This window comes from Micropterus salmoides, unplaced genomic scaffold (genome assembly GCF_014851395.1).
Source record: "Micropterus salmoides isolate LMB-PRFRI ecotype aquatic unplaced genomic scaffold, ASM1485139v1 Ms_hic_scaffold_15, whole genome shotgun sequence".
NCBI lineage: Eukaryota > Metazoa > Chordata > Actinopteri > Centrarchiformes > Centrarchidae > Micropterus > Micropterus salmoides.
This window is the reverse complement of record NW_024040596.1, coordinates 19,262,484-19,279,999: the sequence shown is the minus strand read 5'-3', so window position 1 is coordinate 19,279,999 and position 17,516 is coordinate 19,262,484. Positions and strand designations below refer to the sequence as shown.

Here is a 17,516-nt window from a genome sequence, read left to right as displayed (position 1 = left end):
TTATTGATGAAAGTACGATGAAGAATAAGAGAAAAGACACAGTTCACTGATATCACCAAAGACAGGCAGATGGCGCTCCTTCACCTCTTGTGGAAGTGGTAGATTTCTGGCATGTTGCCAAACAGAACCTCCTTTTTGTTCTGCAAAGGAGTGGGTATGAGATGGACCATTGCTGGATTATCCATCTCAGAGGCATATCCCTGTCACGCACAAAGACAAAACATTAAATTCTAGGCACACGTAAAAGGCAGACGAGAGTAAACATTTTGTGGAGTGAATAAACACCTGTAATACACAGAGCAGCTCCTCCACGTAGGCTCTCTCAGTTTCCAGGAGCTCGTTCATGACGTGCCTGCAGACAGAGAGGGGATAGAGAGGCAAAAAAAGAGATCAAATGAAGGATGTGAAGGCACACTCAGAAACGATAGATGCACAGCTCTGTAGATAATGAGAAGCTTTTTTCACAGAGTCCATCTGCCGTGTAATTTGATTATAGATGAAAGAGCGACGGCTGATCCCTCACCTCCTGAGCACCGCCAGGTTCTCCTCCTCCTCTGACAGAGAGGCATGTCTGCCGTTACTGTCTCCGTTCTGCAGTTGGCCATTTCCCTAGGGGGAAAAAACGATATCGGGGTCACCGTGATAAGCGACAGACAATACAAAGTATAGAGAACAACTGGACAGACACAGAACCATGACAGTACTCCACTCACTTTCTCACAGTCGTTCCCAGAGTCTGTCTCTGAGCAGTTTTTCTCCTGCTGTGCTCTGTGTGCTGTGGAAGGGGATGAGAAAAAAAGAGTCCAAATTGTTTTGGTTGGTATCAGTCCAAAAAATATTTGAGGCATCACATGCTTGGTAGAATACATATAGGCTGTTTTCAGAGTTTCTGAATAACATATATTTTAGGTTGTAAATACACTAAAATTGGAACATATGAGTGAGGAAACGAGTATAAGTAAATTAAGAAATGATCGTAACTTTGGTTTTTTTTTATTAGAAATTTCCTAGATGTAGCAGATCTTAGGTACCTATACCAGACAGACAACATATTTTTATTTCTCTTTTGGCTGCTGTTGATTGATAATGACACGGTTTTGTATTTTTACCTTAAATAATACCACACCTTGAGATTTAAAACAATTTGTTGTTTCTTGTAAAATGATGTGGGTTTGGAGTTTTAATAGTATGACATATATATTGTGTTCTTGTTGTTTTACAGTAAATATTAATAGTTTTTAAAGAAATGAAGTATGGCTCTTGTTTAACCAGGGTTTTATTGTGCTGACAGAGAACTATTTAATAAAAATGTTCATGTTTTAGCTATAAATTCCAGTAATCCTGCCACCTTTTTAGCCAGCATGGACAGCAAATCTCAATAAATTTTAGCATGTGGGATACATTTATTTGAAGAAAAATGAGAAAAGATTTAAAAATATTTATGTAATGTTAATCTTAAAATGATCTAAAATGCAAAAGGTGCCCTGAAGAAAGCCTAAAATGCAACAATTGCTGGCACATGGTTTGTTGATACAAACCTTTCACTGGGAGTTTATTTTCTCAGTACTGGAAAAGAAAGATTCTAATAAACGTCCTCATGAATGCTTTGTGTTCTATGTTAAACTATAAGACACAGACCAAAAACCATCATTGAGTGTCTGCTTATGGATGCTAAGAAGTCACTAACATTTCTAAATTAACAATTTCCTAACCCTCAGCTTTAGATTCTGAGTTATTTGTGTCTACAATGATTCTAAAAAGTACCTTTCAATAATGTTTGACAGGCAAGGTACAATATAAGCTGCATGCAAGATCCATATTATCCATCCACTCTATCAAGTGTTCAAGGGCTGTGGAAAATAGAGTCTATGATAACGTGCGTTTAAGGGCTCCCCATAATGTGAATGGCATTCGGCTTGTGAAAAAAATAATGAAGAGCATAAAAGCCCAGAAAAAAATAAGAAGAGGTTCTGCATTGTGTGATATAAATGGTCCAGGTGTGGATGTGTGGAGACTGACCAGGTGAGCTGAGAGGGGATTTTATGAAGGCTTCAGGTCTGGGGGCTACCGGCTGCACCGGCCTGGTCTGTTTGGCTGCTAGCTTCTTCAGACTGACCCTCCTCTTGTCGAACATCTCCTGCATGGACGCCTGCTTCTGGAAAACCTTCTCCACTTGGTCCTGATACATAGGAAGTTATCAGAGTAGAGTCAGTTAGTGATATGTCCTGTAATACCTGATGCTTTTATAAGTACATTTTCTGTCATCATATCATTTAAAATGAATATAAATGTGTTACATCTAGTATTTCATTTTAATTTTGAGACATTATAATGTCTACTATAAACAAACTTGGCCATTGCTTATACATCTGACAAGGTGTGCCATTTTCATCTTTACAGTATAAAAAATCATCTAGGTTTTCCTGCAAAACTAACACCATGGTTTAGAGAGTTTCTCATAATGTCATCTAATCAAATAAGTGAAAGAACAATGCAAAATGACTCCCACAACATGTTTGCCCTCTTCTGTGTTGCAAAATACAAAACTAAAAGACATGACATCTTCTTTGTGAAACAAAACTCTACTCAAAGTCTTGATAGACTCTGGCACAGATTGTACCTCCCTGTTTGAGACAGATGTTAGAAATAACCTGGTCAAGTAGTTGATGTCACAATCTGTTTGACAATGATGAGTTATGTTCAAAAGTGCAACATATGTATTCTTTGGTTGGCTGTCTTACCCTGAACTTCTGGTTGAGCACCGCCTCATATTCACTCCAAATGGTATTGAGGTCTGTCAGTTGGTTCTGGCCTGCATTATCCAGGTAACGCTCTAGCTCCTGCAGGGCTAACTCTGCCCCCTCATGTGATTGACACTTGTCTACAGGCTGAGATGCCAGCAGGTATATACCATCATCAACCCATTTAGAAGCCTGAGGACAGAAAGGAAGAAGAGTCAGTAAAAAACGACAACAACAAACTATACAACACAACTCGGTGTGTTGTCTTCTTACCCTTTCCAAACAGTGGTGTAGCTCCTTAGCTTTGAGGAGGTGGTCCTTCTTGGCCCTCAGGTTGCTGCTAACATTCTCATTGACTGCTCTGAGCTCGCTGCATTTGGGTTGAATGGAGTCCTCGGCATAGTGTAAGTTCTGGATCAGTTCATCACCCTCACGGGCCAACGACAAGGCTCTCTCCAGCACCTCCTGTGGACCAGAGCGGAGTGATAGTTATTACCACCACCATGTTTTTCACAAGTCTTCCTTCCAACTATTATTCATTTTCACCAAATCACTCATATCTGGATGAGCCTGAATTCTTATTATAAAATTCTTTTTATGTACTGTATATTTTTCATGCTGGTTGTGGTTTTGTAGCATACACTGCCTTAACTATTAAATGCACGGTCTAATTGCAAACAAAATGTCAGGAAATAAGCACCTGTCAACTCAGAGATCACGCAAAATTTGATGGCATTTTGCCTCTAGGTGTCGCTATACAGCAACATGATACAATTAAATTGCCATACTGTAGTGGTTGTCTTATTGCACAACATCCCCAAACAAAATGTAAAACAATATTAAAAGCTAAATGTTTATTAAGGATTGTCAAGATTATTGGAGTGATACCATTAGATTATTACCATAATCTAAATAATTAACAGTTATTTGTTATTCAGAAACAATAAGAAATAAATACACAACAAACCTACATTTTAAGGATATTATTCATCTATCCACGCCACAGTTAGACAAAGCTTTAATTGTGAAGAGTTGGGTATTACTTACACAGACTCTCTCCTCATAGGTGGTGAGTTCACAAAAGATGTGGTCCACGTGGGCTGGGCTGATTCCCACCTCAGAGAAGGTTGCAAGTTTCTCAGACACCTGATCCAGCAGAGCCCTCACCTGCAGCAGAAATACCACAGTCAGATTTCACTTTTAAAAATGATCATGTGTTGAAGTCTACTATGGAGAGTACGGGGCTCCAGCTCACCTCTCTGAAGTTGTGCTCAAAGTGGCGCAGTTGGAGACACTGCTCCAGTTTGGTCTGATGCCTCACCCAGAACTCATCGAAAGCCCTTTCTGTCTCGTCCAGCTGAGACAGCAGTCTGAAAGAGCAGCAGATAGAGAGAGATGAGATGGATTGTTAAAAAATAGGCTGTTGAGTAGACCAAAGCAGTGGTTGGAAAAATGAAGAGTAGAAAATGGAGTGGGGATGCTGACTGAGGTATTTGGCTATTTTTTCTGTGTGCTTGCGTGTGTGCATGTTATATAGAGCTAATGCCCGTTGACATGCCCTCAGTGTTGCTTAAAATACCGTACTGACCTCAAAGCACACTGCCTTGCTATTATTACAAACTACACTGAAGACAGAGCTGAGAAAGCTATGAACACCAACTGCCATCAACAAAAACAAACAAAAAAAGTCTACTGGCTCTTAATCTTTGTTACATGGATCAATCAGAGTATATTGAGAGGCTGTGGAATGTGATAAACAATGATAGCACTATATCTTTAGACCTGTGCAGATACTAAACGTCCTATGAAATGAACACAGTGTGTATCTTAAAAGTCTAGTTATGTATTTCTTAAAGGTAGAGATCTATTATTTAAACTTGTTTAAATATGAAATTAATAATAATAAATGCCCATCACAAATTAACACAGTACAAAACCTCCCTTACCTATATTGAAAAACCCCAAAGACAATACATTTTTCTATGTACTGGAGAAAAAGGACCCCTTTCCTTCAGGCCTCCCTCCAAAGCCACTCCCTCAAAACACATTTCCATGAACAGTGGTAGGTAGACAGGTAGGTATGTACTCCTTATTACAGTAATGCGACAGCCACAGATACCAGATTTTTTAAATTTTTGTGTCTGAGCATTTGATTTTTTGAATGATGTCAGGATATAAAGAGAATTTCAACAAATATAACAAAAATGTTGTATGTTTGGCATGTATGAAATAAATTGCCTACGCCAGCTTCAAGAAAATTGTTGAAATGATAGTTAATTAACATGATAAATTACAAATAACATTACAATTTTTCTTGTCTAAAAGATTGAGTAAGGGATTCTAATCCACAATATGTCTTTTTGTCAAATTCAGTGAACATCTCCTCACAGTCCGCTAGCTGTCCGTTCTGTGAAAAATCGGTGCTTGTACAGAGCAAGCCACAAAACTATTCCAGCCATGATGTGTGTGTCAGTAACGTTAATTGACATGGATGTTCAGCTTATAGTTCACCAAAACATGCTGTTGTTGTGATGTTAACAATAGTAGCAGGAGAGCTGTAAATATCACTGTGCTGGCTCCTCCTCTCTACATGTTAGCTTTGCAACAGCAACGGTAACAATAATATGCTACCCCACAACTTAGCTAACATTAATTACATTACTTGCTGTGTTGTTCTTTGCTCTGTATCATGATTTTTGTCACGGTGTTGGATTTCTCCAGAATTGCTTACTGTACCTTTAAGCATAAAATAATTAAAAATGCTTATATTCATATGTTTTCTGAATAGTGACACAGTGTCACTACTTGACACCTAATGTGCTATTGTAACAATGTAGTATTTTTTCAGTTGATGATAAATACTAATGTATGTGGGTTGGAGCTTTTTTGAGTGAAATGAAAAAAGCAGATTTGTTCAATTATCACTTCCATCTGTCTGGTTCCTTTTCTTTATGAGACTTAATTCATTGTTACTTTAAGGGAGTCCAGGTTTAAGTAGCAATCCTGCAGCTACATCACCTCTAGTGGTTCAAACCTTTGCACTGTAGCCATGTTCTCCATTTCATCCTGGTTCATGTTGTGGTCGGGGTTTCGCACTACAGGCTCATTGATGCTCTCCAGCAGTCTGCTGCCCTGACCCAGAGCCACCAGCAGATCCTCCTGCACACATAAACAGACAGAGGGAGATATATAATCCAAATACATAACTAATATACTGTATACAGAGATATACAGAGAAACCATGTGTGTAATGTATGTGTGTGTTAATGGTGTTACCTTCATTTTGTCTTTCTTGTTGGTGTGTGTGCCCAGCAGGATGTTTGTGGCCTGGATTTCATTGGGGAGTTCGGTTTCAGCAAGCTCGGTGCCAAATGACTGCAGAGTCTGTGCTGTTTTCTTTACCAACAACGCAAAGCCTTCAATAGCCTGATGCATACAAGACAAAACCAAGATAATCAGCATGCATGCTCATGATTAGAATAAAGAAAATGCCACATTTGCAAAAACAAACTGGTTCTGGTATTCTGTGAAATACTTTTTATAGTTGCTCATATTGGCTGCATATTTTTTTGCTGTTGTGCTTTTCTTGATTTACTAAACTAAACACTTTTAGTGGAGGGTTTCATCTTGAAGTAGTGGTGATGTTATTACTTTTAACTTTCATTACACTACTTGACACTATGTTTATTTGCTTCTATCTATGGCACAGAGAGAATCAATTAATTTGGGTGCTCAAGATAACTGTCTGTCTTTGGTTCTATTTTATTCTTTCACTGTATGTATTTTACTCTTTAAGGTGCTTGTGATAGAGATGTAGGGACAGTGTTATGTTGTCCATGCTGACCACTAAGGTGGTGTATACAGTGTACATACAGTGCGGTGAGAGATCCACTTCTCATGGCAGTACTCCTGTGTCCCCCCGAGTTCCTGGGTCAGCTGGGTGCGGTCGATGTAGGAGTGCAGCTCAGTTATTGAGCTCAGCATAATCACCTGAAACACAGACACCTGAAACTATTACATATTATTTGATAATAATCATATTCTGTGTTCTATACGCGTTCTATTAAAATCTTCTTTCTTCAATAAGTTGAGGAGGATTAGACTAGATGAATGAACCACAGAAGGAAGAACACAAGTCACTGAAACAGCGTTTCCACAGGTAAGAGTGACTGTACGCACCGGCACCTTCATCTTGAACTCATCCTTGTTGAACTTGAAGAGGATGTCGGAGAGTGTACGCTGCAGGAGGGTAGTGGGCCTCAGAACCAGTACCAGCTGGAGGTTCCCTGGGAAGGAGCCCTGCAATGAGGGTGTAGATGTACACTGTCACATACGCAACAGAGCAGACATGATCCTCCTGTGTCCTGAATCAATTATACATCTCACTGTTCTGTTTCTGCTGACAGCCTGCACTTCCTATATATTATTCCCTCCTTTTGTCTGTCCCATGTGAAAACTCTCGCTCAAACACATTTGAGCATGTGCATGGAGGAGTACCTCAGAGTGGGAAAGATGTGGGGGATGTACGGCACTGTCCTGTGGCAGGGACATTAATCTTCATGTCCCAGAGATGCTTCTGCATGAATACTGAGGTAGAATGAGTGAGTGTGAGATGTGTGCAGCCACATGAGTTCAGGATTTTGAGCTGGCATTGTTGAGGGTTTATGGAATAATTTAGGATAATACACAAGGACAAGTTTTCTTCACAAAAAGCATACTCAAGGCATAAAGCAAAGACATCCTAACTAAGCAAAAACATTTTTTGCTAGATGCTTTTGGAACATCCATATTAATCCTCCTCATATTTATTATGCTATGTAGCTGCCACACACACTCAGCTCAGCCAAGAAAACCAATAAAATGCCAATTAAAATGTCATTATTGACACCTACTGACAGACTAAGTACTGCTGGGAAAGCAGTTGGATGGCGGTTCAGTCTGGACAATGATCTGTCCTCCTGAGGCAATGCAATTGTTAACGCAACTTTAATTAGCAAATGACTTGAACGGCTGTTTCGCCTGATTGGCTGCCCTTCCCGTGTGAGTTGGGGAATGCTGGTCTAAGCAGAAATGACAGTGAATACGTCGTTAATAAAAACCACTTGGGATGGGCACTGCTAATGGAATTAATAAATCAATTCAGTATTCGTCCTTGCTGACCTGCCAAAACCAAAAGTACAGCTATAAAAATCATCACTCGCCATCTGGAGGAATGAAACTTATTGTGGGACATACCGCTATTTTTACATGGTAGTAGTACGTGCTACCATACAACAAAGAGCTATTATATTCAACGTATTTATTAGAAGTCAGAAAGTATTGAGAGATGCACTATGCATGGTTGGTCTTTACATGGGCTTTATCGACAATAGCAACACTATAAAGTATCTCCAGCCTTACGCTTTAAATGTACATCCAACCATTCAACCGTGCTGCTTTGATCTGTGGTCAGTGGCAGTTATGTTCTTTGTTCTTTGTCAGCGGTAAGAGAGATAAACGCACGCACGCATGCACGCACACACACACACACACACACAGCCTCAAAGAAGAGCCAGATAAATGACAAGGGAGGAGGGTGGGCTTTAGGGAGTGACAGGAACTCTGTAGACTTAATTAGGAACAGTACATACTTTCTGTCTATTGTCAGATCAAACTCAACCATGCACGGCAACGGTTAGTTTTCCTTGAAACACAATGACCCACATTTACACAAGCCTGTTTATACACAAGTGTGCTCATATACATAGACACACAACAAGACAAAGGGAAGCATTTGGCAGCGTAAACATTCAATATCATTGCTTATTCTTCCTCTCTCGCTCTCACATGCAAACATCCTCATACATATACAAACTGACTGATGAACCTTGCTGAGTGAATACATCACAGTACAGTTTGCTCTGAATACAATGTGATGTAGCCCATACACTAGTCTCAACTACAAATAGACAGTATCAGCTTGAAAAGTGCCAGCTTTCATCATCATCCATTTAGCAGCCTGACTGAATCACCACAAACAGGACATTATTGCAGGGATGACTGAATGCCCCCTATTACCAGCCTGTCAGCCTTTAAAAGTCCCCCTTGTGGGATTAATAAAGCTTGATTTAATTTGAAATGAGTGATGTTGTCTCTCCAGTCTCTTGAGCCCATGCGTGGTGATATTCATCTCTCATTTCATCTTTCAAATATCTGATTACAACATTAATGATGGACCTGTGAGGATCTGTTCAACCACAAACACTGCTATTTTATGTAGATCCTTTGAAGAAAATTGCCATATTCAATTGCTTTAACATTGTTATGCTAAATGCAAACGTTCTTTGGTTTCGTGTATGTCAGCGACAATAAAAATATCTGTACTACACTGGTAGAGAATAGAAGCTGAATAACTGGTAAAGCAGCTAAAAAAATTGGGTCCATCCTACTCGAGCATGAATCCCAGTATTTAAGCCCAAAAGAGCACTATGCTGAGACACTGTGTGATGGGGGCGATACTCCCCCACATACACGTGCTTCATCACCTCCCTACAGACAACAAGAAACACAGATTAATAGATAGGAATTTTCAGCTCATCACCCAGAAAAGAAGACCGGAGCGACTTGAACGAGCAAAATTAAAAAGAGGAACCCTAAATATTTCTGATGCTCGACCACTGCATTCCCTTTATTCAACAATATCATTGACATGACTAGTATCAGTCTCAAACAAGGTGGAATGAAAGAGGTGTTAGGACAATAAATGATGTGCTAAAAAGAAAGGAGGCAGTTTCCCTTCCCGCAAGAGGATGCAGCAACTGATTACTGTGCAAAAAATAAAAAATAAAATATGACTCAAATTAAGTAGGCTTACACCTCCAGAAACACAGCATGGGGGTATTAGTCATCTATTAATTAAGCCGACTAAGTATCTTACTTTTGTTTTGGTATTTTGTGATGTGTAAATACATTTGTTGTTTCCCAGTAGTAAATAATATGACAAAGAGATGACGTGAGACATTTAAATGAATGAACAAAAGAAACATCTCCTTCTGTCTTTTTTGTGACTGTTTATTTGTCCCTGCAGCTATGGAAACATAGGGTAGGCTCAAGGATGGGGTAGGCTCATATAATTGTGATATTAAAAGGTGGAGCTGTGAGAGAGAGACGGGGACACTCCAACACCTCTGGCCTGACGAACCTCTTCCCCCAATTGGTGAGGGTGCAAGGCCAGTTCCACTCAAAACTGGGTTCTCCCATTTCAACAGCTGATTGAAAGGGCTGTTTCTCTCCCAAACAGACATGAAGACGTTAACAATACAGACAGAAAGTAAGTGCATGGTTACATGCACATACACAAAGACAGACTTACTGCGATACGAAGCAGGGTCCCTTTGACGGCCGCCCATCGGTCTTGCCGGCGATCAATCACCAGGATGAATCCCACGTCTGTTGAAGATAAACTGGAACACACAAAGAGGCACCATGTTCAACACAAATTAAACAGTGGTCTGTTAAATCCAGGTAGATAGTTCCAGGGTGAGCAGAGATTGATTTAACAACACAGAGAATGCTGAGAGGAGATCAAATCAACTTTTACCTCACACTGACAAAAAATATAAAATCACACACTATGTAGCACACTCTGGAGGGCCACAGAGGAGGTCTGTACTGCAACGTCTGCTATAAGAACCACAAACTTTTAAAAGTAGGTAAAGCCTCAGAAAACGCAGGAGCTCAAAGACGAAAAAACACAACAACATACGTGTAGTTTTCCTTCGCTGTGTTCACAGTAAGACAGTAGGGAACAAAAGTGCTTGTTCACAGCTTGTTGTTTTGTTATGCTGCTCTTTATCTTCTGAAGCAGCTGGTGCAGTCCATAAATGGAGATGCTGTGAAGCACCTCCAGATTTCTTGGCCATCAGCCTCCAGCCCCCCAGTTATCCCTTCTGCGCCCCCCTTCCCCTGCTGTCCTCTCTAATCCCAGGAGAGAGGAGGGCTAGATGATTCACACACCACTGTCAATCAATAACTGCACGTGCAGCTCACCAGCAGACTCCCATATGCATACCTAAAAACATAATGCAACTATAGAATTGGTGCACACCTCAGCACGGTCAGAACCTTTCATGTAGAAATATCCCAGAAATCCTCAAGTATTTGCGGTCATGTCCACCAAACTAGAAACTGCACAAACACAGTGGCAGCGGATTAAAAGAGCAGTCCTTCAGACAAAAAAGGCAAAATAAAAACACAGGAGGTGGGGATGTCTGTCAGAGGTAGATCCAAGTGTGCTGTGCTGTTTGAAAAAGTGGGAGCCAAATGCTTCAGACCATCACAGCATCCAGCCTGTCCCCCCTGCATTGCATCTATCAGCCATCCAATGAGACACTGGGAGCTGCTGAGACACGAGCCTATCGCAGGATGGCTGCAGAGTGATGAGCAGCTCGAGTAGCCAATCAGCAGAGCTTTACAGATGTGGGGGCGGGGTCATGCTCAAACAGGATTCCATCCAACGCATAAGGGCTTCATTAGGGAAAGTACAGAATATTTATCCATGCCTGCCTCTATACTTTCTCTCAGTGTAACGTTTACATTCATAGCGACGCTTAAAATCCTTTTTTCCCTGCCCTTTAATCTTCTCTTATTCTCTTCCTCCATCATCCCCACTTCTTGGATCTGCGCTCAATCATCTACACAGACTCTCACAGCCACTCATGCTTTCAAAGCACAAACTGCTTCACTTCTTAGCCATCAAGAAGGAGGAGGAAGAGAAGATATTTAGGGCTGTTGAGATGAGAGGATGGTTTGTGGTGAACATATTTTCTTTTTTTTTGGTCTCAGGTGCTGGCTGAAAAAAAGAAAATCAGAAGAACAACATGACGAATTGGCCCTCTGCTGCTGCTGCTAAAAGACAATGGCCAATTGTGTGATGTCTGTGTCAGACCTTTACTTGTGACCGATCTGATTTTTATTACTATGTGTCAATTATAAAATAATATTGTTTTTATTAATTCTTTCTGTTTTACATTTTGTTGGGACTATGGGTGCAAATTAGCTGTTGAACTAACCATAGTACATTCACACTGATGCTTTCAAAATGACAATGTTGATTGTGCACTATATACCCTCCAAACAAAGAAATGATAATAAGTAAACTATCAACCCCATATGTGGATTCAGATTTTGCATCAATTCTTGCATTTTATATTTAAAAAGTAAATAACAATTTATAAAGTTTGTCTCTAAAAAGCAATTTTTTTTATTTATATATGTATATAATTTATATAAATGTGAATCATGTTTTTTATGTTATATTACAAACAGACACAGTCTCACATATAAACGATTCAATTCAAATATTCATTGACATTGCCTGGTGATGTTGCTGCTGCACACGCATGAGTGTCCTAATAGTAATTGGATTAGTCAGGACGAAGTGTTTGAGCCGTGGGTTGTGAAAAAGCTCAGCCTAATGGCAATTCAGTGATGAGGGAAATTTGCTGCATGAATGCATATGCAGACATACACAACACATACTACTACGCCTTCTCCTTCTTCTGTCGTAGTGAACAGAGCAGAGAAAGTGACTGCTTGAATATAAGTGCACTGGTATATTAAATTAAAAACATATTAAATAGCCATGGGTGTAAAATGTCTTTTAATTCTGGGATACTATCTTAGTGTTAACTGTATCTCTTTAACATAAAACCAATCAGCAGAACTACATCCCATGTGTGCATGCTTTCGCACAGCCAAGGTGGGATATAAAGATAGAAGGGAGAGAGATGGGAACATGGTCTGACAAAGGATATAGCTATTAATTCATTTACTGAGTGTATTTATAGATGCAAAGCTTGAAGTAAATGAATTAGCATCCAGATCATGTGACAAGACACCTAACGCCTTGCTTTTAATACAAATCTTTACAGTTAACATATAATATGATAACAAGCATTCTCACATATGGTATAATAGAACATTAGAAATTATGTTTGCCATTAATATTGATCCAAAGGTATTTGGTTCAAACTAGCAGCAGCTGTTGAAGGTCATAATACACAGTTGTAGGACATTTGCCCCTGGCTGTGGACTGCGTGTGCCCTGTAGGGGGTGTTGGTCCCTCAGGTAGCTCGAGCCATCTGCCTCTGTATTCACAACAGCTTGAGGTGCAACTTTATCACCCCCCTGTGGATGACCCTCCTTCACATGACTGGCCACTTCAACAGTCAGACCATGAAGGAGGTGAATTTAGACTCACGATGGATGGAAATTGTATCTGCCTGTTAGCTGTTTTTTTATTTTTTTTAACTTGGATTTGGAAAAAAACATCCTCACTGCCAAAATGTTGAACGGTAATATAGTTTACATGAGGACCTTTTGAAAAATGAAATCCTGGTCATACTGAAATAGGTTTCGGTATATTGTTTCTAAAACAAATGACACAATATACACAATATTGACAAATTATTTAAAGGCCTACAAACACAAACATAAGTATGCCTTAATACAGATACATGTATGTGTGAACAGGTGTTCTGCTGAATTAATCACACACATAAGCACACACACATACTTCAGTAGTCCACTCTTCTCAGTCGTCTGTATGCATTATTCAGATTGAAACAGTCAGAATCTGAAACTGCAGTGTCTATTTTTAAGCACTTTGCCAGTCTAGGAAAGATGAAGGAAGGATGGGACAGCCAGTAGGAGAGCTAAATCAAGAAACTGCAAGACTACATTGTGAGGAGAATATCAAAGAAATAATGTAAATGTACAGAAAAATTGGGCAGGAGATGGTTCCCCTCCCCTCCCCCTCGTCTCATCTGGTCTATCTGTGTGAACAAAGACAATCTGCTGAAGACAGATAAAAACCCTGGATTATTAACTGGACATCTTATTAATAGAGGGAACACTCTTCCCGTACAGATACATGCAATACACTGTCTCATCCACTGCACAAATCCTTTGCAGCAATAGCATAATTAAGCAGTGAAACTGTGTTTAAGTGTCCACTGCCACCTACTGGCAGACTTCACACACAAAGGAGGGAGGGATCTTTACAAACATGTTCATCTCTATTGCCCTCTATTTTAAGTTCAATTGACTTGCATGCCTTTGAACTGTGGGAAGATTTAAATTCCACAAAGAGCAGCTTCAATCGGTGGGGTTCAAATCCAGAATTACTCCAGCTATATCACATAATGTCTGAAATAGCAATGATAGTGTTTCTCAGAGATTCATCGGCAGTGTTGTGCTACAGCGTCAAGAGGGAGAAAACAAGTTGATGGTAACAACAGGAGAGTAAATGGTGTTAAAGAAGAAAGAGGCAGGTAGGAAATGAGGTAGATGAAGAGTCAGTGATCAATGATACAAGAGGAAAGAAAGAATTTGTGTGTGTGCATGTTTGTATGTGTGACAATAAGCCAGTGAGGGTCTTTACCTGGGCACGCTAGTCAGGTATGTCAGCACGTTGTGAAATTCTCTGTCTGTGATCTCTCCAAACGAAGGAAATTCTGGGAACACAATGATGGGGCTGCCATTATCTCCTCTACCTCCTGTAAAATAAGAACAAAAAAGAGCAATATTGATACTTTCCACATGAACATATAGGAATCAGGTAATATTTTGTATATACTGTGTCTCCTTGGGAATGATGCATATCACGATATCACTCAAATAAATACAGGACTTGGGGTGGGAGAAATAATCGATTATCGATTATTCTTAGATGCATCGCGATGCGGAAGTGGATTATTGAGTATTATGAATTGATTAACAAATGTCTAAAAATCGATTATTAAATGTTAATTGATAACTATTGTTGACAAAAAGCGGAACTCGCGGTAGTGCAGCGCCTGGAGTGCACAACAGAGAGACCACCAGTGTTCCCCGGTATTCACCACCGCTGCAGAATGAATAACCACCCTACTAAAATGTCACACAATCATTAATGTCAATGCGCAAGTAATGCTTTTAACTGGCACACCGCGAGCATTAGGAGTAATTAGGAGATGTTTCTTTTGGATTTTAATGGGCAAATTAAATGCTTAGTATCATCAAGATGCATCGATAATCATTTTAGAATCGAATCGCAGCCCTCTGAATCATAATCGAATCAAATCGTGAGGTGCCCAGAGATTCCCACCCCTATAAAGGAGAGTATAATCTATGAGGCAAAGACAGACCCATCTAAACTCCTCATAGCTTTCATGCTGTCAGTCGCTGTGTTGGGGGCTTTGTCAGTCAACCTGACAAGAAAAATGTCTTTTGGTGTGTTAGAATAAAGGAAGAGAGCACTGAGGAAGAAGAAACTGTGGCCACATGGGGGCACTGATATTAAAGCTGTATCTGTGATGACTGGGGGCTATACAGAAAAATCTGCAACATCCATCACAACAAATTATAGTCTCCTACCCTTCCATTTTAAAACAGAAAAACTCAGCAATTTGACATGAATGCATTTTTTTCCCAATACAGATAAATTGCTTATTTAGGATTTTAACATAAGAAATATGAATGTAAATGTGAATGTATGTTAAAAAAAAACTGGTTTGTACTGAAAAAGTGACATCATCTCATTTACTTACACCCATAATTTACAACAAATGTTTTACCTTGAAGCCCCTGGCTTCAAATCTCTCTTCAATTCATGACTAAAAATGCAACAAATAGAGATAATGGTTAGAAAATCGCCTGTAGCAAATGATCACAAGGAGTTTAACACTTAAAACTGTTCTATCGCAGGCAGAAAATATGTTCAAATAGAACCCCCATAGTAAGAAGTTGATTGCGAAATATGGTTAAAGAGCATTTAATTGAATTAATTTTACTATTCAACATGAAAAAAAGGTACATTTAAAAAAAGAAGGCTGCTATATTTGTACACGATGATTGACACCCCCACATTCAGTCTCACCTCTTTCAAATATACACACACACACACACACACACACACACACATTCGTTCAGTGCTGAACAGCTGCTCTGTCAGTGCATGTGACTGGCATATCAATCCATCTGCCTTTTCTTCTCTCATCACTATAGCAACAGCAAGTGCATGGTCATGGTTTCGGGGTCTGCTTAGATCTTTGTCTGTGAAATGGTTCCAGACTGCTACAGCCACAAGGTCACCTCTAACACACACACACACACACACGCGTGCACACACACACAGGACAGCTTTCACCGTACTGTAGGAATGGATTTAAGTGTCACTATTATCTGCCAATATCTGTGAAATATGCTTCAAAGACATTGTGGAGAAAACACGAGGTTTATCATAAGCTGGACACGCAGAGGCAGTAAGTGAGATACATATTATGTAACAGCAGCAACAGGGCAGTCGGTATCTGCACTAAAACCTGACAAACAGTGAACAGGAAAAGGAGGGAGGGGACATTTGAATAGCAAATTATTACTGCCAGGAGAAAACAGTTCACATTAACTACGCAAACATCAAATGGAACAGTTCAAATATAAATGACTCCTCAGAAGGCAGAGATAAGAAAGATAGTTAGTGGAGCACTAATGAAGAAATAAACTGACACATATCTCCATACCTCCACACAGAGAGACAGAAAGAGAAAGATATAGAAATCACCTGAAAGGAAGGCAAACTGCTTCTTGAGGTCGGGGGTGATGTCAGCAGCACGGAGGGGGCTGCTATCCAGCTGCATGATCTCATCTGGAGAAAAGATAGATATGAAAATACTAGTGATATCAGAGTTAAAGATGTATTTGCCAGGTCAATTAAAATTGGTTTGATAGGGCACTTTTCACGCATAACCAACTAAAATAGGTAAAATAAAGAGCTGCTTTGCCATACATACTATATAGAGGCAGAATTAAAACTTTAACACACATTATAACGTAACAGTGATCACTGGACCACTGGAGACTAGCTGTTAGATCCCATAGATCTGTTCTGCTGTAGATAAGGCTTCATTGGTCCCTTCACCCCACCTTCAGAAGCTCTCCATCCCCCATGGGCTTAAAATAATCAGATTTAAGGTTATTACCCCAGTAGGAGATGGAGATTCTGGTTATATCAGGGATCAAACTAGAGGTTAGGCAGCAGACACTCATTAAGCAGGGAGGGTGGGTGGGGGGCATTAGTAGTCTAGCCAGTGACGTTTTGGCAAGTGTAGTATAGTGTCTCCCTACAATATAAAAGCATCTTTTCAATATTGCTTGCAAAGTGAAAACTGGCCACAGTTCAACTTGAAACTGAGAGCTGTGCAGCAAAGGGCAAACAGATCAATACAGGAAAATTGGCAAAGTGCAGCAGGATTATAATGTTACTGTGTCACTAACACCCTATCCATGTTTTCACTAAAACACAAAAAAGATACACACACTGTTAGTTTACATTTTACAAGGTATACAATTTAAGATTCACTTTATGTTTTGCTGTTGCAAAAATGTGTCTGTTTTCATGTGCCATCAATATTAGGCTTCTCATCCTTAAAACAAAAACAATATGTGGCTCTTTAAGCATCTGTGTCATTAAAACTCAAGACAGAACTAATTCACTAGTTCAGAGTCATAAAAATCATAAAGCACTGGCCTCTTCATTTCTTTTCCATTTTTTGTACAAAAGGACTTTCAGCAGATCAACATGCCCAGGGCTGGAGCGCTGTAGTTCATCTGCATGCAAAATAATAATTCTGCTATCTTAACAATCCATGAGAGCTTCTCTAGCATCCACAAAACTGAACTATGATACTGTGCTTAAGTTAAAATAGGCTGGAGGCATAAAAGTAGAAAATGAGAAGGAGGGTCATCTAGGGACCA

At 39.7% G+C, this 17,516-nt stretch overlaps 1 protein-coding gene across 4 annotated transcripts in view; it reads right to left on the bottom strand.

Annotated features, from left to right (window-relative positions):
• mcf2lb (mcf.2 cell line derived transforming sequence-like b) overlaps positions 1 to 17,516 on the bottom strand; it is a 34,338-nt gene that overhangs the window by 8,907 nt on the left and 7,915 nt on the right. For all 4 annotated transcript variants that reach the window (XM_038720871.1, XM_038720872.1, XM_038720873.1 and 1 more), the window contains exons 2-17: positions 16,324 to 16,407; positions 14,164 to 14,278; positions 10,093 to 10,183; positions 6,921 to 7,040; positions 6,615 to 6,731; positions 6,018 to 6,167; positions 5,776 to 5,900; positions 3,997 to 4,111; positions 3,789 to 3,908; positions 3,015 to 3,206; positions 2,742 to 2,933; positions 2,020 to 2,179; positions 714 to 775; positions 524 to 609; positions 286 to 352; positions 85 to 200 (exon numbers count right to left, since the gene is read on the bottom strand). In XM_038720871.1, the coding sequence (XP_038576799.1) occupies positions 85 to 200; positions 286 to 352; positions 524 to 609; positions 714 to 775; positions 2,020 to 2,179; positions 2,742 to 2,933; positions 3,015 to 3,206; positions 3,789 to 3,908; positions 3,997 to 4,111; positions 5,776 to 5,900; positions 6,018 to 6,167; positions 6,615 to 6,731; positions 6,921 to 7,040; positions 10,093 to 10,183; positions 14,164 to 14,278; positions 16,324 to 16,407 (1,912 nt within the window). The remainder of the gene's footprint in view (positions 1 to 84; positions 201 to 285; positions 353 to 523; positions 610 to 713; positions 776 to 2,019; positions 2,180 to 2,741; positions 2,934 to 3,014; positions 3,207 to 3,788; positions 3,909 to 3,996; positions 4,112 to 5,775; positions 5,901 to 6,017; positions 6,168 to 6,614; positions 6,732 to 6,920; positions 7,041 to 10,092; positions 10,184 to 14,163; positions 14,279 to 16,323; positions 16,408 to 17,516) is intronic.